The sequence below is a fragment of the Myzus persicae genome, unplaced genomic scaffold (assembly GCF_001856785.1).
Source record: "Myzus persicae strain clone G006 unplaced genomic scaffold, MPER_G0061.0, whole genome shotgun sequence".
Taxonomy (NCBI): Eukaryota; Metazoa; Arthropoda; class Insecta; order Hemiptera; family Aphididae; genus Myzus; species Myzus persicae.
The window spans coordinates 85,030-109,340 of record NW_019100858.1 but is presented as its reverse complement, the minus strand read 5'-3'; the positions used below and the strand labels follow the sequence as shown (position 1 = coordinate 109,340).

General features: G+C 29.0%; 1 protein-coding gene across 1 annotated transcript in view; it reads right to left on the bottom strand.

Moving 5' to 3' along the window:
- Positions 1 to 16,509, bottom strand: part of LOC111026476 (protogenin B-like) — a 31,272-nt gene extending 14,763 nt beyond the window's left edge. The window contains exon 1 of the mRNA XM_022304572.1: positions 16,437 to 16,509. Coding sequence (XP_022160264.1) covers positions 16,437 to 16,509 — 73 coding nt within the window. The remainder of the gene's footprint in view (positions 1 to 16,436) is intronic.
- Positions 16,510 to 24,311: the final 7,802 nt, after the last annotated feature.

Sequence of the window (24,311 nt, the reverse complement as noted above, 5' to 3'; positions counted from 1 at the left end):
AAACCAAGTTCTTGGAGATAATTGGAATTTAATATATTTTAATAACATGTGAGTCAAATGTCAGTTTGCTATCAAAAGAAAATGCTAAGGCACCAAGGTCTTTAAAATCGAGAACCCGCTCTAAATATACGTTATGTATGCAACAGATATAACACGGGATTGGTTGAAATACATTAATTTACATTCATGGAAAGGTTTTTGCTTGATCACACCACTATGCGAGTGTATTTAAATCACATTGAAGAGGATCAGCATTCTAGAATTCTAGATACATGCAAATGATCATGTCACTCAGGACTTGGACTATCAGCTTACCGGCGGTCGGTTGAGAAGGTTCAGTCCAACTGGGGAGACGCTGTGGTTATGTTCTTTATTATATTATGCCTGCGTGTCGTAATAATTATTAATTATTTGTTTTCATTGATATAATGCTATCAAACATATTTGTATTATAATGTTATTAAATTATTATTACAAATGCCTTTGTCATGTTGTTATCGTTTATATTATGATATGTTATTAATTATAAAAAATAAATCTTAATCATAATAATATTACTTGTTATTATGGTATAGAATTGATCCATGTGGACCTTTTATACTTAAAAATAATAAATAAATTACTAAACTTAAAAGAAGCAATAATTTGTTGATTTTCCTAGTCAGACCTTCGATAATGATATATTATATTAATTATTTAGGAATTAAGGAAAGTAGGTAAAAGAGACAATAATAAGAGTTGCCTATATATTGAGGGATAGAGAAACTATATCTACAAGATTTCCATACATCGAGAAATACCAGATGAAAGGGACGAATTAAATATATAATAAAGGGAGATATTAAGTTAATTTAGAAAATTAAAATTGAATAAAATTGATTGATTATTAAATCGTTTTCACATTTCATTTTGGTGTAAGTCTAACTATATTATTATACTTTATAATCACTGTCCGCGTTGTACGAGCGTTAAACGATTATGATCAAGAAATAATATTATATTGAGATGTCGAAATGCATAAATAACAGAGAACAATGCACAGTGTCGATGATAGTTGATATGCCATGAACTAGAAACTATAAAGTATAAAAAATATTTAGGTATATCGAGTACACCGATCTCACAGGCCCCGTGCTAATTTTTAATTGAACAAACAGTTACGATTTGCTATACAGGAAGTCAACTGCTTTGCTATAATTTTTTATCTTTAAGGTTAATCAATATGAATTGTATACGGTCTTTTTTTAAGATTTATTTCAGTCCCACGCTGTATTTCGTCTATAATACATATTACTACGCTGTTGCTCCTGACGTAGAAAAACAAATGACTATACAGTATACGGTAGAATGCAACGTACAATTTGTATATAACCGAAGAAAAATACGACTACGCAAAAAAATAATACAGCGAATGGGGGGTGGCCCATTGCACCCCTATGGCTACGCCACTGACGTGAAATACGTTGATTTATACATCAACGACAAATTAGATAAAACGAAAAGCCCCGCAGGTTGAAGGTTTCGGTAGTGGCGATACATAAAAAGTTCTTAGGAATCAAAGGGGCAAATATGTACTAAATATGCCGGATCAATGAAAGCACATTTAAGCGGGAGGAGTGCGACGATGGCGACCCTACGACGCCCCCGCCCCAAAACCAATAACGACGACGACATTGTTTAGGAGTATATTCGTAGTACTCGTATATAATATACCTTCTATACATAAATATTATAGTACATTAGTACTTGCATGTCCGCAAAATTCCTAGTCGTGCATATTGTGCACAGTAAACCACATGCGTTTGATATGGCCTATGTTCTTCCTTATATCCATCAGCCTCATCCAAGTCCGTATGTCATCATCGCAATCGTATAATAATAACAATATGATCCTGATGAATGATGCCATATAATATATTCGATGCTATACTGAGAGTCAAAATCACTATATATATTTTAAAATGTTATAAGTTTACCATAGGTAATATTAAAATAAAACATCGAATCGTACTTAACGCGACCTGAAAGTTGAGAACGCTGGTATCTCAGAATAAATCAAAATATTTCAATGCTGTTTTTCAACAGTAATCTTTAAAAAAAATTCAAATTGAATAGAGGTTATTTAAAAAATTTATTTTTGTGGAATTTAATTTTTAATTTCTTTAAATAGATATTTTAAATTTTGTTTTACATACAATTAAAAAGAAAATTATATATAATTAAGTTATAAACTTAAAATTTTAAAAATTAAGTTTTTGCATTTGCGAGATAATATAATTATTAGCAAAAAATTAAAACTGATCGCATTTGTCTAACTCAACCTCAAGAGGTATAATTGATACAATTATTGTATATTTGATGATAAGTAGACTTGTTAGTACAATTTAAAATTAATCCAGGTTGAAAACCTGTAGTGATACTTATAAAGTCTATCATAATAATACCAAAATAATTAGTTGTATTAAATTTTAGTAATAAAATATTTAAATATTATTAAATTTTACAATAATTCTCACAATGTTCGAAAACCTAACTTATTATTGGTAATTTTAAACTAAATTTTAAAAATAAATTAAGATTGAAAAATGGCTTTTCAAAAATTGAACCACAAAAATGTTTATTTTTTAATTGATGACATTAAATTGGAATTTTCTTGTACAGATATTTATTATTTAGGTACTTACTGTTAAGAAACCCATTATATTAATTAATAATGAATAAATTAATAGATTGAATTACAACTACAGAGATTATATAAGCTTAAATACTCGTATTATAAATACGGGACTTTTGGGACATATAGGTTGGGTTGGGTAGTATGCTGTATATAGTATACATACTGTATAGTATAGCTAGAAGCTAGAAAAAATAGGCCAACCTCAATTTAACTACTTTACTTATCATCATTAACCTTCCATAATTCTTTCATATTTTTACGATTTTGTAACCAAATTATAAATACAGCCCATATCACCAATCCCCGAGGAGCGATTCCCTTCAATCTTTGTTGTCTGCAGGACGCAACCCCGACCGAATGACTATCTATTCTAATAAGTATATACTACCCATATTAATATTAATTTATAGTATACATCAAGCGAAATCGTACAAAAATAGTTTTTACTCTTATTCTCGTAATAAAACATAATATTATATTAATCACGAGCTTGTTAAATTAGAACGGAAATTACGAATCATTGAGGATGCGTCATTATCGAGATTTGTTGAACATTATAAATTACCAATATTAGGTATGAATTCAAGTATTAAATACTATATTTTATTTGTACCTCATAACTCACGGATCGCAAAGTGAAACCAAGTCAGAACATTTAGACATTTTTTTTTGTGCGGGGATAGGGTCCACCTGGGATCTTCCATAAATACGACACTGATAAAACACGCTCAGCTAACAGTAGACATAAGTAGTAGCTGAAAATAAATACTACCTATACCAACTACTATAATATCACATAAAATAAATAAAAAAATAAAAAATTGATAAGTTATCTAAGAAACTTATATTATTTTACCCCCACCGTTGGGCGGCCAACAAAAACAAACAAAAAAAAATAGTAATAATCCGTCCTGGCGATGACCTCGACTGTACGCAGCATCAGTAAGTTGTTTTCGAGTGGACTATTACGTCTTTTATCGTATCAACCGCGTGTGCTATCGCTGATGGATATTTTCAAACTCTCCTCGTCGTCCTGTTCAAGGCCAATGTCATCATCATTGTGGAGTTTTTTATTATTTCTTTACCAACAGGCGTTAGTCTTTTGTCAGCGTTAAATAGCACCCTTCCAACTCAACTACACACTACCCAATAATAATAATAATAATCCCTAACGGCCTAACACGTAACGGGTATATCATAAAATAATATTATTTAGTGTAAAAATCAAGTCTTCTATACATAATAATGAATAATATTATAGGAACTAATACAGTAAATAAATATATACAAATCGAAAAATCACAGTATATATTATATTCGAAATCGATCGCAAACCACACGCACACATGCTTCACATATTTCGCTGGAAAAAAATCGTATATTGCTATATAACACCCAGGTTATTGCGCGTGTATTCGGCAGGTGAATTCGTTTGAGGCCAAATAATCAACGGGGGCACGCGTTTTTATTATTATTGCGCAAACCGGTTTATTTTTTTATTCGAACGGTCTTTACCTATACCGTAGGTCGGCTTCTAATACAAACACACTCAAGAAATTATTTCGGATTTCTGGAAACCCAAATTTATGATAATCAAGCTTCTTTGTTTTTACCTATATACATCTCACCGCGTGATGCAATCGGATACCGGCACGGATTTTAATTTTAAAATATTCGCCGATTACATGTTTGCGTATTTATGTTAAAGAATTAAGTATATAATTGTATACAAGGAAATTGTGCGATCTAAACGGGTATTTATGTATATTCTCCGCGATACAGAAACGATTTCTTTAAATATTGCTTTTTTCCTCAACAGAGTTCAAAATTCAGCTTGTCCGATAACGGTTTTGTGGTTTGCCAGCGGTATTATTACTGCATCGTTGCACGACATAATATTATATCCTCATTGCCCACGAAGAGGATGTTTTTCTGTCATCGACTTGCAAGTAGAGTCAAAGATAATATAATTTATCATTACTTTATTAAATTAGAAACAAGTATAATTTCTACATAATACAGTTATTTATAATCAAACAATGAAAATAGTAATTGTATTAGGTCGTATTAGCTTTTGAGTACTATTGGAAGTTCGGGGAGTTTTTTAGTACTATAAAACGCCTCAATACGTTGGAAATATAAATAATTAAATATATAATATTTTTGGCAACTGTGAATTTTTATATTTCAATTATTTATTCAAGAGTGTATATTTTAATATGTCAACACAATAATTCAAAAATCATTATGTTGTTGTTGTTTATTGAAAATAAAAACTTTAAAAATACTTATAATTTTTATTTTCAAAATGTTCTATTGTAATAACTTCAAACTATACCTAGTAAAAAAAACAATATTTTTTAAACCAAGAAGATTAACTGATTAAAGAACCACCGTATAATATACTACCCTACAGTAGGTATAATTATCATCTATATTCAATATATTCACGTATCTACAACAGTTTAAAACATAAAAATGTTATGTAGCTTTATAGATTGTTTTTGCATTATTATATATTTAAACTCGTATGTAATTTATAACTGATATAGTACCTACACTACTTAGTAACAAATTAGATGTTTGCCTAGCGAACGGAAGAGAGGATCCCACCTGAACCTAACACACTTAATATAATAAAATATTTTGAATACATAAGTAGGTACTACAAACCGCGTGTATTATACTATTTCTGCATATTAAATCCGTAATAATGAAGTTGTTTTTGGTACACGTATGTGCTTAAGTTTTGCGAAATTTGAAATTTGAAATAAAATGTAAGTAAATATTATTCTCTACGTATTTTAAGCCATGCATAATATCTTAACACATTTGTATTTCTAATAAAATAATGCTAACCATCGTTAGCAAAAACCTGTAAGCCATCTATTGTTTACACTTGAATCACAATAACATTTTCTGTAAAACAAAATATACGTTTAGTATAAGCGCATATGACTGCAATATGTAAAATACATTTTCTTATTTCCATCCCCGATTACAATTAATTATAACTTGTTTGATTCTGTATACATTTTTTTTTTTTTTATTAGCCTTTTTAAAAGTACACACTTATTATAATGTGACCTTTTTAGATTGTTATAAAAAAAAAACTTATCAATATTTAATTCAGTGGCATAAATGAATTTAAAATATAAAATGTAAGTATATAAAAAAATTAAAATATTACAAAATACTAACCAAAACTTTAAATAGAATATAATTTAATTTTAAAAGATGATGAAAATAAGATTTTATTTAATAAGCTTATTATATAATGTATATATATATTGTTTTTTGCTCGAATGATGGTTTCAAAATATCTTACTATAGTAACTGTCCTTTTATCCATCAACGGTTTACTATTTATAATTTCAGTAGGTAAAAAGCAGGTTTTCATTTTAACACGTCGTTATACACAATATTTTTATGTAGATAGGTATATACAATACATTTCTTACAATTGACCATTTTATTATATTATATCTATGCATGAATAATGAAAAACAATGTTTATACGTTATATAGTGTTATACGCATTATAATTTCCGGTCTTTCAAACACGAACTATATTTAAATTGCATTTTAATTTACTTCCATCCCCTTTTCAATAAGTGTTTAGCTACGTTTGCTCAATACACAACCGAACACACCCCTTCTGACGGATGATGAGAATATACGTACGTCATTTTTATTTAAACATTTTAAACTGTACATGCCGGACTAACTACCACGACTGGTCGGTCTTGTTTTTTCTATGCATACAAATAACGATCGGAGAATAGTCTCAGGAAATAGCGATCGACTCGCGCATAGGGAGATTAAATATAAACAACGACGTATTCAAGAAAAGTTGGCCCTTTTTTCACTGTCATTTTTTTCTTGGGCTTATTTACAGTTTTATACTTAGTGATAACGTCAATGTCGTCGCGGAAGGATTCACAGAGAAAAAATCAATGGCGTACGACCGCCGCGCGACACAAGTTACGCCCTGCATGTATACATAGGTATGGCAGCAGTATAGAAAACAGAAAACAATAAGCCTAAAAAGGACTATTGAACATTTAGTAAAAGAATATTTTATAATCGACGCAGTAAGAAAAACAGTGATTTAAGTTATAAACTTTTAAAACATTTTCTACTAAACTGTGACGTATTTCGAGCACTAATGTATATTTCTTTTTACTTATACATCGTATCAGACACAGATATTAATATTATGTTCTAATAGCCTTATAAGTTATAGTACTCTTATATTACACATGATGTTACTTGATTAAATATTTTAATTTGAGTTATTTTAAATGTGTACAGTTAAAAAAAAATTTAAACTCCATTAATGTATCCAAATAATGGTTAATTCAAATACATGTTTGGTATTATTATTTTATTTAATATATTATTTTATATGTACAGTTCAAAATATATCAACCTATTATTCTTAATCATTATTTAAAATTCAAAATCAGAACGGTACAATATTTACATATAACAAAATCAAATAAAAATTACTTTACCTCCGTTATTAATACGAACAAAACTAAGATAATAATCCAACAACATTGTTTTAATAATATTAAACTGCAAGTACGTTCGGAGAAGAGAAATAAAGTGATATGGCCACCTCTCCACTTCTATTCATTGATGCATACATTTTAATGGGGCTTTATTTTTTGTAGCAACATGTCCTGATAATAAATTGTTGTATAATTTAAGACTATTCATGATTACAAACTTAATAGTGCTTTAAATACTAAAAACCAATCGGGTTTTTTATACACTACTAAATATTTGAACTTAAGGCATTTTAATATGTCAATGAAAATGTTGAAAATTTAACATGTAAACATAGTACGAGTATACTATTCCGGGTATTATTCGTACTTGAAAAAACTTCTAAGATGACAGTGATAATTAAAATGCACATACTTTATTATCGTTATAATTACATCATAAGTATATTGTTCATCAGGGGGATTTTGCCAACCACTACGTAGGTACATAACTATTATACATTTTTATTTTAAATAAGAAGAAACTTTTACAATATAAGACATTTTGGAGGATGTTATTATGAGAGACTTAATAATAATTAGTACTTAAATAGGAATAGACAATGCATATTTAATCTTTGTAACAAATTTACACTTCAACAAATCCATTAAACAGAAATTAATAATATACTGAATGTTTAATACTTAAATCCGAGGTATAAGATGCGATGAATAATAATAATTGAATTTTTAATTGCTCTTAGTAGGTAATAAACTATAGCAACTGTTACAATAGGTTATTACTTATTAGTTATTACATATTTGTAAATTAGTTAAATAAAGATATAATCAGTTAAATAGACTATTCGTCACTAAAAACACTGATTCTAACAAAAAAAACTTTAAATTGTAATTACCTATCTCATGAGAGCCTCTTAACTTACATTTTGTTCAACTAATTACTTAACCAAGTAAAATCAAATTTTTCATCGTAGGATTTTTCCCCTGATTTTTCGCTTATTAAACGGAATTTAAAACAAAACAAATACAATTTTTAATTTTTGTGAAATACAAGACTAATGTACCCAATTAAAACTTTGGTAGATAAATTATAAATAGTTATTTAAAGATCAAAAAAAATAATAGCTTTTAATGTTAAAATTGCTTATGTATTAAGTTAGCATATTTTATGTACCTAAGTAATAAGTGCAATACCTATATAATAACTACACGTACATTTCCAATTGTAGAAATATATAAATCGTTAAAACATTTGCACAAACTATAAAATACAAAATTATATTTTAACAAGCAAATATACTACTTACTGAAGAACGGAATAAATACTTAATATTGACATAACACCAGATGAAAAAAACTAAAAAGTTACTCAAATTATAATATTATCTATCGGAAACCAAATTAAATTCAGTAAATTGTATAGTCGAAAATGCCAAAAATGTGAACGACTTTTCGTATACCTAGTATTATTTATTAACAGAGTGTAGTTTTAAAATATCAAGATTGAAAACGAATATAAGTATAATATTATATGGCTCTTGGATCTCACGGACGAATACGATATAATGGAATAATGCACAAGTTAACAATGGTATAATGTGTCGGCGAATGACAGTTGATATTTGTATATAGATGCATCGTATGAAAAAAAAGATAAATGCAATAGAGATAATGTATTACTGTGTTATATTATGCATAATGTGAACTGATGTTCACCCTTTCCACTATTATAGTCCACTACCATCACCAATCGTTGTTTGCACACCGTCATTTACTGACCTATCGACTATCATTATATACACAAAGTAGTATAGGTTAGTTATAATTATATATGCAATTGTAACAAGAGTGACTTTGGAAAATCACAAATGCATGTTTTCAATGAACGGCTATTTTAATATTGAATTGAAAATAGCATTATTCGTTGTTATCGAGTATTATTATGTAACAATTGTAGTTTTACCGATCTAATTTTTTAACTTTAATAACTAACTAAAAATTTTAATATGGACGACCATAAATTAGTATAACAAACTATACATTTTTTAAACAAATATAACAATATTGCATTATACCGAATAATGAATAACCAATTAAACGAGTTGAATTGTGTTTTAGATTTTGAGTGGAGCAATGAAAGTAGGTAAATATTAATTTTATAATGATGTTTTTTTTGTCTATCATCGTGTTTTGGATCAAAAAAAAAATGCTTCAAATAGTTTAATCTTTAATTTTAAGGATGGTTATTGATAAAACGAATTGTATCTAGTCAATACGCAAAATAGTTTTTCGAACATACAAATTTACAATAATTCATCATTGAATTCAAATGTAACACATCCATAAGCATTAAAATAGAGGGGAGGAGGACTTGGGAGGACAAGTTCTTCATCGAGTAAGCACTTAGTAAATATCATTATTATTTACAATTTTGAAAATAAACCCAATCAAAATGATAAAAAGAAATATTTTAAATGTTGTGTTTGTGGTAGATACGAATACAGTAGGTATTTCTTGTAGGTAATATAAAAATAGATGATAATAATTGTAATTACAGTAGAAAATGTAGTAAGAAAATAATATGAGCATGTAACCTACAACCGTCCTAACTCCTATAACCATATAATATTTTATTATATATCCCTATGTGAGTTAATCAGCTACTCTGTTTGCTTAATAGAAATAACATAAATATTGAATGTAAATTAAGTCAATAATAATTTGTATCTGTACTTACAAATTACATAATAATTATAAATCGATAAAAATAATCCGGTAGTAAGATGACTACGTTCCAATTTTTTTTTAATCAATATTACGGGGGACCTAAGTACCCCCCTCCCTCCACCAAAAAAAATCAAGTAGTGTATGACGATGTACATTATATAGGACTACTGATAATTGATGAGGTGCATCCGAAAATCGAAATCTACTATATAGTAGAGCGAATTCCATGGTTTTTCAAATATAGGTACTTATAAAATTACAATCGGTAAAAATGTACTTTTAAATTTTAATCTAATTTTAATAGTTTCGGTGATCACCTAACAAAAAAATTAAAGACAAATCCATTAATCACTGTTAATATATCATTAAGTAAACAAACAAATTAGACTTAAAAAATATTTAACAACTTTTTGATTATCTATAACATATTTTATTGGTCACGAAATAAACAAGATTTAACAAATACAACTATTTTACTAATGATACTAATAAACATGATAGTTATTACACAAATGTTTACAATATTTATACAACTTCAAATTATAATTTATCAATGCTAAGAATAAGAGTTGAACATTCAGCGAATTAAAATAAATAACGATAATCAATTTTTAAAAGGAGAAATAAGTTAGTTAATTGTTTACTAGGAATAAGATAATTAATCGACACTCATTAAATAGAAAATATTCGACAGATTAAGGGCCGATTTCACCAACACAGTTAATCACGATTAAAGTTAATCGCGGAGTTAATCGGCCGAATTTGGCCGGTTAAATATCTGTTATCAGCCGATTAAGCGTTAACCGTGATTAACTTTGTTGGTGAAATCGGCCCTAAGTATTTTTTGACCTACAGTAGCAAAACAAGTTATTATTATAATAAATAAAATAAAATATTATACTGCACTATCTAAAGACGTCCTATTGCCATAAATACACTCTCGCTCAACATCTCTTCTAAAATGATGAGAACACAATATTTCGTAGATAAACATCGTAATATAAATGACAGGTACAAAATTATTAGATAGCATTGATGAGTAAAAAATTGTTCAATTGTAATATTTCCCATACGCATTGGAACAGTCACGTAGAATTATTCGAATAACATATTGAGTATCAAAAAAATACATACCGATAGCTGTGACTAACTGAGAATTACACGTATCCCACTAACCTTTTTTCAGTGAAAAAAACTATAGACGAACTTTAATAATGTTAACGTTACCCCTTTAAAAATGAGGACAATGAACTCTTTTATACAAGAATGTGTGTTGTTATTTTTTTCGTACTATTTATAACGCTAAGGTCTATTGTTCTAGAACAAGGGTAAATCCAGAAAACAGCACGCAGAATCCCTGTGACTGATTACGAAACTACAAATTTCACAATCGTGATTCACGCATTATACAGAACTATTCAAGTACTAAATCTTCAACACCTTTATAAACGCCCCGTGCAAAGTTCGTTGAAATAAGACCACCGAATAATGAAATGGCAGTTAATTTAACCACGCCAAAAATAATTTAATTTGTATTTAACCCACGAGATCGGCGAATAAATATACAAAGTACATTAAAAAAGAAGTGTTTTTTATTTATCTACGACGAGTTCAACAATTCTAAGAACGATATTTTTATTTGATTGTTGTAAAGAAATTTTCAGTTCAAATTCATATACATTATAACCACACTGAAGATATTATAATTTAATTTAATTAGGATTAAATTAGACTAATAAATTGTATTTAACTATTTAATAGTTATTTTAATAACTACCTAGTACATTTTCATCATCACGTGATTATAAGCATTTTGACCTTTGTTATTTTTATTCAAATATGTTTTTGTAACAATATTCAATAATATTAAATATTTAAAACATTTACTACTTATGATTGATGTATTAATTCTGATGTAAAAGGTATTTTCGTTCAAATTAAATTCCATACAGACGATGTCCTATAGGGATTATATACATTTTTTACTTTAATAGCTAATTTACATTATATGTAAATAGCTAAGTATATAATATTATAATGACTTATTATTTAATTAATTTTTAAAATAAAAACTTTACTTTTCGATTACATTCAGGTACAAAGTATGTCAGACCGAAAAACATAGAAAAAGACGTAGGTAAATATTTTGGATATTTTTTTATCAATGTTTAATATTATTCTATAAAATAAGTACTGTGAATACAAAATCATAATAAACCGAAATGATGTGATTATTAGCCATATACTATAACCCATATTTTACCTTCTTATAAGATCATTTATTGATTTGTAAACTTGCAAAATTCAGGTCATTATTATACGCAGGGAATATAAAAAAAATTACAGATACATTCCTTTGCACGAAAATCATGAAAAAAGACACAATGATGAAATAATAAATATGAATTTTGTGTCCTCGATATAATTTTATTATTAATGGTATCGAATGGTGTGTTTACTGCAGTAATACTGTATACTATATAACACAATATTATTGAGTTGGCATCTCCAGTAAAACCCAACCCTCGCCTTCAGTCATACAGAACCTTTGTTATGTCTCACACCCGTGGTGAGGCATAGGTGGCCTATAACACAATATCAGACAGAGATCCAAAGAAACCAGTTTTCCATTTGGACCTCGATTTGGACCAACAATAAATCGTTTCTTTTCAGCAGATCCATACCGGTGCGCATTTTGCCGACAGATTTTTGCAGCTGTTCTTTTTTTGGCAATAATAACAAGCGCGCACGATACAACCTCCGGCAGAATCCCTCGAGATGATAAACAAATACCTAACTCCCTTATAAACGCTACTACATTGGCTACTGAGTTGCAATTCAAATGTTCAATATCACATTAAACACGTTGTGTAAAATAGACATTTTTATGCACAAATATTTTGTATTATATTACAAAATCATAAATTCAATGTATGATAATTTTTAATGATAAATTATTAAGAACTGAATATTGTTAAGTAATTAAAATAGGTTAATGATTTCGTAGTTATTAAAATGTAGCCTATTAAATATATTTTTACAATTTCATTAATACCTTAAAAACTATTTATAGAGATAAATAATAAATAATTAATAGATATAAATACCTAAATACCCTTTATGACTACTGATCAATTTTATCATAAACGAAATATTGTAAGTTTATTACCCCGTTTATTACCTTGGAAATTTCACGCTATCAACAATTTAAGTAAAACTAATATAAGGAACAAAAGAAAGTTGAGAACTTTATGTAAATACCTACTATCCATAAATTATTTTTGGATTTCATTACCTACCTACTACATATAGTAGGATACTAATCCTATAGAAAATCTTAAAACCACGCACAAACAAAAAATTACGATTTAAGTACCTAAATCAATTGAATATTAGGACGTGTTAAAAGTTCTGTTTATATTAAAATATCAATAGTTATTAAATTCTCAATGTTGCATTTATTTCTAGAATATGGTTATAGAATCGTGAAAATAAACTTAGCCTTTAGACGCTTTGGTAATATACCCATTACCCACGCGACCGCAAATATATTGTTGTCTCCGTCGTGTAACGTACAACATTGCAAATTTGAGTTCAGAAGAACCAATTTTGTGTTAGCTTGAAATTATATTAATAATATTTAGGTCAATTTACTGATAATCAAAATGCTAAAAATACAAAATTGATTCTGCTGAACATAAATTTGGTATGTAGACATTTGTAAGAATGCATGCGGATGAGGCGTCCTCAAGCTAAGTAATAAAAATAAAGTGTTTTGAAATCTCTACTTAATTATTTGTTTATACATTTATACTTACAACATTTTTCATTTAAATTACTTAGAAACTGCATTTCATAATAAAAACAAATAAATAACAATATATGATATTACCATCCGGGATTTACAACAGTAAATTAAATTGTTTCACTATGGGAATTATTTTGAAAATATTTGATTTCTTATTGGTTACTGCACTATTTTTATGGCACTATCTACTTGCCAGTTGTCAGCTGATTAATGAGTTCTGTACGGTTGACTAATAAATGTATTTTTAATTTATATCTTCAGAAACCACTTTTCTTCCAGATTATATTACAAACAAATTAATTTTGAGGACTAGTTATTTAAACTTACGCAAGTTAGATACATGCATATCATTATACAATTATCAGTAACTGTTGTTTAAACACCGTACATTTTCCGAAAAATATTACATCAAAATATATATATATGTTTCTAGTTTATTTTCTTTGCTTTAGATTCTGCGTGGGAGAGGGAATTATAATATTGTTTAGTGATTTTACAACAGTGATGTATTTTTATTTTTAATAGTTCAACACTTTAAAGAGTGATAAAAAGATCAAAAAGTTGTATGTAGCATCTCTAAAAACTTAATTACAATTTTGGGTAGGTACTAAAAAGAATTCATCTAACGAAATATTCAGCAATTCTCCGGACAGTCGAGAAAATGCACAAACTTGTGAAGTGCCTACATAATGTAAACACTAAACATGCTGTAATCAAACTAACACTTATGATCATATTATTATTAGGAATGTGATAATTGTTGTATTAAAATTTAAAACATCTTTTTGCTTTTATTAAATATTACATAATTACAATAAATATTTTATAAGAATAAATATACATGAGTGAATGAATGCTTATTCTTTATGAAAAATGAATTATATAAATAAGTAGGTCGTAGGAGTGCATAATACTGAATTTCTAATCTATAAAACTATCATTAAAAAAATTGTTAAATATACTATCAAAACAATCCTATGCAACTGAATGTCAAAGGATAAAACTAGTAAAATATCAGACGGATATTGTAACCTTCGATTCGTCAATAAAACCTCAGTTCGGTTATTGATTAAAAATGTAGGTACCCCCGGCAACCCCCGCCATATGTAATAACTAATAAGTAATAACCCCCAAGACGGCCATTATACAGAGTAATATTATTATGTATGTTTTTCATTAATATTTTTTGTTTGTTATTCAATTCTATCTATACCTATAGTAATGTAAAATAATGTATTTTACATAATGGTGCTTTCTTTGTAATATTTAGGTTCCCGTACCACTTAAAATAAATATTTACATTATTTTGTACATAAAGTAAACATGTATCTACCTAACAGAGCTTGGTTGGACTTTGAAATATTAGAAATTCGCAAACATCAAGATAATATTATGTTTGAAGAGGAAAAATACGCAACCAGAGTACGATACCCAAAAATAATAATATATTTAAAAATAACAGTCTGGGGGATCGTGCTCACTGAGCTAGAACTATTAGGTACAAGTATTTAATATACCAACAAGTTAGAATAAACATCACTTATAAAATAATCAAACCAATGTAAATAATTTTGTGATTAAGTCGACGTCTACTACTAACAACAGTATAATACTATTATATTGAAAAACTAGTGGTGATGTAGGATAAGGTTATGTAAAGCTGGGTAACTCGTAACCCTAAAAGACTTAAATGTTTTAGGAAATAAGTAAATACGTGATTTTTTCAACACGAGCAATTAGATGAACACAGTTAGAGCGATCACACAATGCTAGCGTTTGCATTTGGAATCTGAAATCGATCAGGATATTTTGTGTACATAATGACAGTTTTATTATAACGCATGTTCGGACCACTCTCGAAGACGGTCCAAATAAAAGTATAAAACGGCAAACGGCGATGAATGACGACAATTGTTGTCTGCGGCCTGCGCGCTGAGATAACAGCGAACCTACTAACATTTCAGCCGTGTAATCGATCATTAATTGAATCGTTAAAAGTTGGTGGGGGAACGGGGGAGGGAAAATGTGTATAGGTAGATAGAAATATATCGTCATATCGATATCAGATCGACAAGTCCAATCGGCGGCGGGCCGGTCGAGCAGACAACAACGGTAGACAAACACGTTGAATAACTACGTGAAAAAACATAATATTTAATCAGAAAGCGATAACCGAATAACGGAATACCGCTGCCAATGACTGGCGATAACTGATAAGTGACGTTTTACAAATTTCGACATTCCTAGACAGTAGACAAACCGCATGGCTCGATAGTCGTGGTACACTCGCCCTATCGCCGTTATCACGTGTAGCCGAATAACAAAAACAATAATTATCATTTGTCTAGCGATAAAGATTCATTTGGTCACCGAATTCTCTATTCGGAGACGGAATGATAACAATAATATGAGATAGGCACATCGTCGAGCAAAATACCGTGATGCAAGTCCTTACGCTTCGCGTAGATGGTGTAAGATGTTGCGAAGACGATTGTCGAGATATACTAATTATGATAGTAACATTATAATATATATTATAATATCATACTATCACAAACCATATTTTTTATGACTTTATTCGTACGCTTTTAGCTCAAAATAGGACTAAGTGCACTCATCAGAATCTTAACAGGGGTATTACTACCGACCGCTGCTAATATTAAGCTTGTCACCTACAACCAACATTGTTAAATGATGTTTGTGTACTCACCGACACTGCCGACTGTTGACATGTGCAGCAACAGGAACAGAACAATGACGGCGGACGCGGTGGCGGTCGCCATGGAGGCACATCGGACCGACTATTGCTTGTTCACCACCTCCACAGTCGAAGGGACGATGACGGCGTCGGACGGACGCTGACGTCGGGACTTTTGCAACCACCAGCGTTCAGCGGACCCCAGCAGTTGCAGCAACCGCTCCGCCACCAAGTCGTCCAAAAAGTCACGGTCGTCGACGGATCGGCATACGCCACTCCGGATGGTTTGGGACGAGGCCGTCGTCTTAGATTGCCGCCACTCAACAAAACGACACTACGCGTTCTGCTCCGGATCACTATCGAAGTAACGCCAACGAGATAAGAGTCTCCAGTTATCTTGGTACACGGGGCCTCGCACAACGTTGTTTGACGCGCGTCGGATACAGTGGGCGATAGGCAGCGAAAATGATCGGAAAAACGTAAAAATCCTGACGATCGATATCAAATTTTGGGTAAAAAAAACGTGTACCGAACGCTGAGGAGATATTTTGACCGGACGGACACGACGGTGATGGCTGATGCGCGCGCATTCACACACTGTCACGGCACTACGGCAATAATATTATTGTCACACGCGCGCGCACTCACTCGCACGTATAAAACGTGCGCACGCGCACACGGCAATAAACATTCGTTGTGTGCGAGAGCAGCGCGTGCGCGCGCACCCTGCTAACCGCGCAATACGCCGAATTATTACTATTATTATTATTGTTGTTGTCTGAACATTTGGCAGTGATGAGGGGGCGGGGGGGCGTTCGAGAATTTTGCGAACGACCAACGACGAGCGAGAAGATAAAGAAATCGCTGGTCGTGAACGACGTGATCTAGCGGTGATTTGGACGCAATCTCGACGGCCGCGGCTTTGTTGTTGTGAATTTGCGACGTCTTCTCATTCCGTTTCGCGCGGGAGGGTTGCCACCAATTGCCACTAATTGCCAAATGCCAATAGGCAATGACGCCGCTTATCGTTGTATTCACAAATCACAATTCACGCGACTTTCACAACAATAAAAAAAAATGTTCGAAAAATACAAACCTCGCGGTATAGTACTCTCGTGGTTTAAAATATTTTACTTAAATTTAAATAGTTTAATGTTATAATAGACTACTTTAAATAGGTAAATTATATAATTTATATTTCAAAACTACAGCTGCTGCTGCCTAGCGCCATGTCGATCTTATCACAATAGTGTATTGTGTGATAAGATAATTCGATAGGCCGTGAACTCGGCGTGTTGTTTATACCGCTGTGGATACACCAAGGTCGCCGTACGAATACAAACGCATGCGCACAACACTCACACACAAATACTTAATATGATCACAGTGAATTATTAGGTACACAAGTCACAAAGTAATAATTACACATTTACACATGGTTAAACCGTATGGGCCACGGAGACAGGGTAATGCGTGACCAGATGCTGGGGAAAACAATTTCCCTGCCTTATTATCCTAACCATTGATTGAGTATACTTACTGAATCAATGTCCTAACTTCTAACCCTATTTAAAACAATTTTAAATTGCGTATTTGCTCAATAGATGAAGCTGCATACAGTAGATGGCGTTAGCAATTATATTTTAATTAATTTCAATAAACTGAGATCGGATACATTAAATGCTTGGAAGATTTTAAAATGTAATTTAAAAAATAAAAGGCATGCAAGTAATCATCGCTCTGCTGTACACCAGCTCTACAGTAGAAGATGTTGATTAGCTAGGCCACTATATATGCACTATAATGGATCTGTAAATGTGTTGGATGTGATTTCAATGATAAAATAATACCTTCATTGCATACAAAAAACGTTTCTGATCGAAGACTGATATTATTATTTATTGCTATTAATGTAATTTATTTCACCATTAATAATCAGCAGTATATATTTTAGATTTTTTGGTCACAGTATAAGCTTACTGCTTATGAGAAACCTTGTTTTGAATGTTTGATCCTTCGCTATAGAATTTTTTCAAAATTAATTGTTCAACTACAAAATATTGTGTGCATAATGTCAACTTTAAATGCTAATAAAAAAAAAATCGTTCCCACATATCTTTAATATTTTTTAACTACAGTTATAATATTTGGAGGAACCTTGTAATAGATTTTTAAGGTGTTTGGTAAAGTGAACATATTTTTATCAATATTTATAGACAAAAAAATGTTAAATACTACAATGTCATAACTCATAACATGAATACATGATATTATAAAAAGTGTGCATCGGTAAATAATTATGTGTGTATAATATAGACTCTAGCTATACATCATGGCGATGGAGATGATTTTTTTTTGTTATTAAGCGGCGACAGATGGGGCGAGGGTTATCGTTTACGCACGAAAAATGAATAATGCGAATTATGTTCGGTTGAAATATTTACTTAAATATTACAATATTCACTTTAATTAAAAAAATATTCTTTACAAAGTACTTTTACAAAGACAATATTATATTCATAAAGGAAAATATAACAATTATTCTTTCAATCGATCAGTGAAAAATTCAACCGGAGGGAACTACCTCCAGTTATCCACCAATGAATTAACTTAAGTAAATGACAAGTCCCTATATTATTTAAAAATATATATATTTCTGAAGACTTGGCCGAAAAAACATTTCAAAATATTAATCAAATTTTATTAACCATCGTAAATAAACGACGGCGCTGTGTGTAGGCAATTTAGGGCCACCATTGGTTTATCTTTTACAACTTTAAAATTTTAAATAGATAATAATTTTAAAAATGTGTATGACGGTGTCACAGTGTTTTTTTTTAGAGTAATCTTGTATTGCAAATAGTTAGACCATAGACATTGAATTTGAGTATTGACTTAAGTGCCAAACTTCTCATGGATATTTATAAAATCGATCTACTTGTGTTTTCGCTTTTCAATAACAAGCGCACAAAATAAAACGTCCTAAATATATACGATTTGGTTTGAGGTGAGGTAGGCGCCTACATCGACGGGCGACGACTAACATCTCCGTCTCGCCTTCGACTATATTCTCCGACAGGCGATATATTGTTATGCAGATATTTAATACCTAACCTTCGTCGAATTTCCACCGGTGATTGGTTTTGAGCTAAATTTAGAATGAAATCACTTATAAATATTTTAATAAAATCAAACTGAAAATTGATAACTAAATTTATTTATTATAATATGTCAGTCTTTTTCAATGTTATATTTAAAAAAACAATATATTGTGTAATAAATGTATATTACACTTATATATTATATTTAAACATACTAAATAGACTAGGCTAGTGATTGAGCTAGGCTTAGATTTACCTTTCCTACCCACGTCCTAAAACTTAAATTAATTTTATTAGAATTCATTAAATTCTTATGGTTTTGAAACAAATTATAATCGATCATTGAAAATTATCTATAATTATAACTTATATAACGATTCAGAATACAAAAATATAGAAACGTAATCATAATTTGTATTTAAATATTGTAAATTGTAATGCTAGTGTATTTATGTATAAACATATCGTTTTGAAAGGGTTGAAAAATGTGTGTTTACGCCGCCTAAATAGACTTGTGTCTTGTGTTAAACAGCGTCTAAATATGATAAGAAAGTAAATTGATGTTAGTAGATACTAGCAAGACGCCGGTAGGTAGGTACCCACTATTACAATTTCATTGTAATTATTATAAATTAGTAATTAGTATTAACAATACTTGTTGGTTGTTTCTGCAGTATATGAATGAACACTTTCATTTTGAAGAGGATAAAAATGTACTTGAAAAATAAATTCTCTGCTTCACTAGCAGATACTTACTTGTAGCTATTATTGTCTAAGACTCTAAGTATAACTGCTATGGACAATTCTGAAGCAAATTTGTTAAATATTGACGATATTATAAATAATCTTACTGAATGTCATAACGATAGACTGTTAAAATGAATTATATGCGAATATTTTTATTAAAAAATATGTTATTTTTAGCTGGTTTTTAAAACTATTCTTAAGATGATAATTGTGTTATAATATTATTAATATTATTTGTCATAATACGATTATTATTAGTTATTATTACTTTTCATTTAGCCAATTAATTTAATGTGTTTCAATTTTTTTTATGTCAACATAAATTGTTTTTGATTTTTATCTTTTAAGTAGGTATTGCTTTTATAATTTTTATATAGTTGTAATAAAAACGGAACGCTTACCTTTACGCTTTACGCTTTACTAGTCAATAAGTTGTTGTTATTCTAAATTGGTATTACAATATATGTTTATTGTAAATAAAAAATATTTTAAGTTTTATACTTTATTAGAATTTAATCACAATTAATGGTGTGGTTTATTGGGTGTAATTATGGGGTTGTAATATATATATATAAATTAAAAATGTTGGCCTCAGCCTGGCCCACATGATGCAAAAGTTCTTGCGACATATTACTGCGAGCACATAATAATAGGTACTCCCAAATCCGAGGCTGTGCCAAAAAAATAAATACTAAAAAAATTCAAACTATACAGAACAAAATATTTTGGCTAATCAATACCGTTCCTTTTTTTATTTTAGATAAAATTCTTCACTCATAGGCCTTCGCGTGAAAACAGTACAAGAAAGCACCTCGTTATCATATATAGGAATCCATATCATAATATTTCCTTATAAAAGAATGTGATATAAACGTATCTTCTAGAAATAAAAATTTCAAAAACTAGTTTAGAAATGTACCTATAAAAAAAAAATCCTTGAAGTTTGGCTGTTGGTCAGTGACTCCTTTAAGTAATTATAAGTTACTCCTTTATCATACTATCATATTATAATAAAATGTATACAAATTAGTTGTTGTGTATAGATTCTATATCTAATTAGTCATAACGAATGTAAAAAAAAATATATATACCTAAGACCTAACATAAAATATTATTTAATTTAGATAATAATGTAGAACATACCTAGGTAACTTGATATAGTGATATAATTTTGAAAAAAAAGGTGAAGCATAAGACTTTTTTTAATACAAGACGTATTGATGATAATTGTGTATCAGTTAATAATAATATAGGTAGTTCATGTGTTGTAGCTATAAATATTGGTATTAATTATTAATGCAAAATCGACATAGGTACATAATATAGACATATCGGTACGCACATGTTATCGACTGTTTATAGCAAAACTCGGTTTTCCCCGGAAAATGACTTACCGTCGACGAAGATCTATAATGCTTGTACTGTTATCGTGACTAAATGTAAAAACATAAGCACATTTAAATAAAAGTAATGAAAAAATATAATATACGTAAAAACAAAAAATAATTTATTAAAAAAAAAAAATAAAATTTTAATAAAATTCTGAATTATTTCACAGTATTATTTTCCATGAAATTTATAAACACTTAAGTAAATTACCTATACAGCAGGGGCCAGGGATGGGCAACTAAAAGTTACTAAAGAACACGATTAAAGACACTATCTTCAATCGTGCTAGAGAACCAATTTTTAGAATATTAAAATCTAGCGGACTAGACAGCATAGAAAGCAACAAAAAAAGAGCATTACAATTTCCAAAACATGTTTTAATGTGAAATTTGAAAATTTGTAGTTGTAGATGCTAATTCAACAAAATCGACTTATATTTCTGTAGTTGAAAGATGGAACACATATAATTTATGTGCGAACGTTTCATATTATGTTGGCGATTTGTCTTCCTTGGATTTTTCCTATATATGTTTTATGCAGGATTTTGGAAAATATACATTCACATATCACATATTGTGTAAGTACTAAGTATAATATAGTAACAAACATGGGTAACATTTTTAGTGCAATATCTCGCAGAGATGGATATTTTTTAACTAGTTATGTTTTCCACAACGACATATCAGTCTCTTTTGTAGATAAAAATGGATCTGTTTACAACTCAGATATCCCTAGTATTGAAGTGAAGCATCATGCTTTTCAATTTCAACTGCCATAGGATTATTAAATACATTTATTTGAGAACGCATCAATTCAACTTATTCAAATCGTTATTTGAATTCTACAACTAACTCAGCTAAGTGGGTAATGAAATGTTCAAAATTAAATTCATTGTCATATTTTATTATTATAACTTTACAACGTGGGATATATTATATTATTTTATTATCAACAGGTACATTTTTAAACACTTTCAACATTTTTTGTATCTATCTAAAAACCCAGTAATTCAAGAAATTGTTTAAAATTGCTAAAATTATACAAAATAATTTGTAAATGTAATACAAGTACAACAGAAAAATTAAGTATACGGACCAGATGAGTTGTTGGCCAAAAGTTGTCAACCCCTGCTTTAAAGTATATAGGTACCAATGGAAATGGTTTTAATATATTTTTTATTTTTGTATAATATTATGGCAGATATATCTCTAATCAAGTCATTGTTTTAAATAGTTTACATTAATGTGAATATTATGATGACTTTTGTGTATTGATAATAGGTACATAAAAATTCTAATGTTTGCGTGTAGTATTTTTTTCCAACTGTAACAAGAGCATGGCACTCATGAATGGTTTTCTGTAACTATCAAAAAGAAGGCAACTTAAAATGAAAATAAATCTATAAAATGATTAAATTGACAAAATAAAGGGATAGCGATAACACTACTGTGAAGAGATTATTAATCAATAATAAATATCAATAAAATACAAATAAGATGGAAGGGGCATTTTACTTGTCTTTGGCAATGAGACATTTTTTTCCGATAGGTAATTAGAGAATACACTAGCAACATTTAAAAAAAAAACAAACATTAAAGTGTAAATCTAGCACACTTTTATACCATGTTTGAACAGTTAAGAATTTAGAAATAGAACATTTATATTTTATTTTATTTTAGTCATGTTTAAGCTCTAGTGAGTAATTCAAGTAAAAAAGACAAGTTGTCTTTGTTATAAATTTCTAAGTATTTTAAGACTTTTAGAATAAATTTTTAAATACTTGCACATTTTCAAAGGTGGATTACTATAAAAATTAAATAAAAGATACTAAAAAATAAGTAAATTAAGATTTTTTCTAGAACTAAAAGCAAATTGAAAGAGTAAAATAATATTTCAATTTAATTTTTAAGTAGTAGTTCTCTGCTCGAAAAATGTATTCAAATAATGTAATACATGATGTATATTATATTGTACCATAAACAAAATACAACTTAAGGAGAATATAAATAATAATAAACATTAGAAAAGGTATTTAAATATTTAAAAATATAATGAAAAATAATATAAAAACAATACATAATCTTAAAGAAATTATATATCATTCTTGCAGGTACATTTAAACTATTTAAACAAATATATTATTCTTATACAGAAAATATATATTCTAACGGGTATTCTGACAAGCGTATTTATAATACCATAAAAAAAAAAAACAAAAAACAAAAAAAATATACACATAATAAGTAAATATAGGATTGACAGAACATTATATTATAATGCTCATTTGATATTGTCAACTTATCAAAATAGATGAATAGAAACAAATTGTTTTTATACATATCATATCAATATTAATAACAAAACTATTGTTTATGATCATAACAATTATCACATGTTAAATTAATGATTATTGTTTTAACTAATATCAGAAAACGAATAATTAAAATAATTTTAAGTATATATGAAAATAATTGTTAATGGAATAAGAACAATATTTGAAAGTGAGCAGTCTGTTTTTTTTGTCTAAGTTATTTAAAATGTATATATTTATTACTAAAAATAATTTATATGATTAAAAAACTTATAGCAATAAATCAAAGACCTATAAAACAATATTTAACTTTGAAATATAAATCATATTTTGTTACTA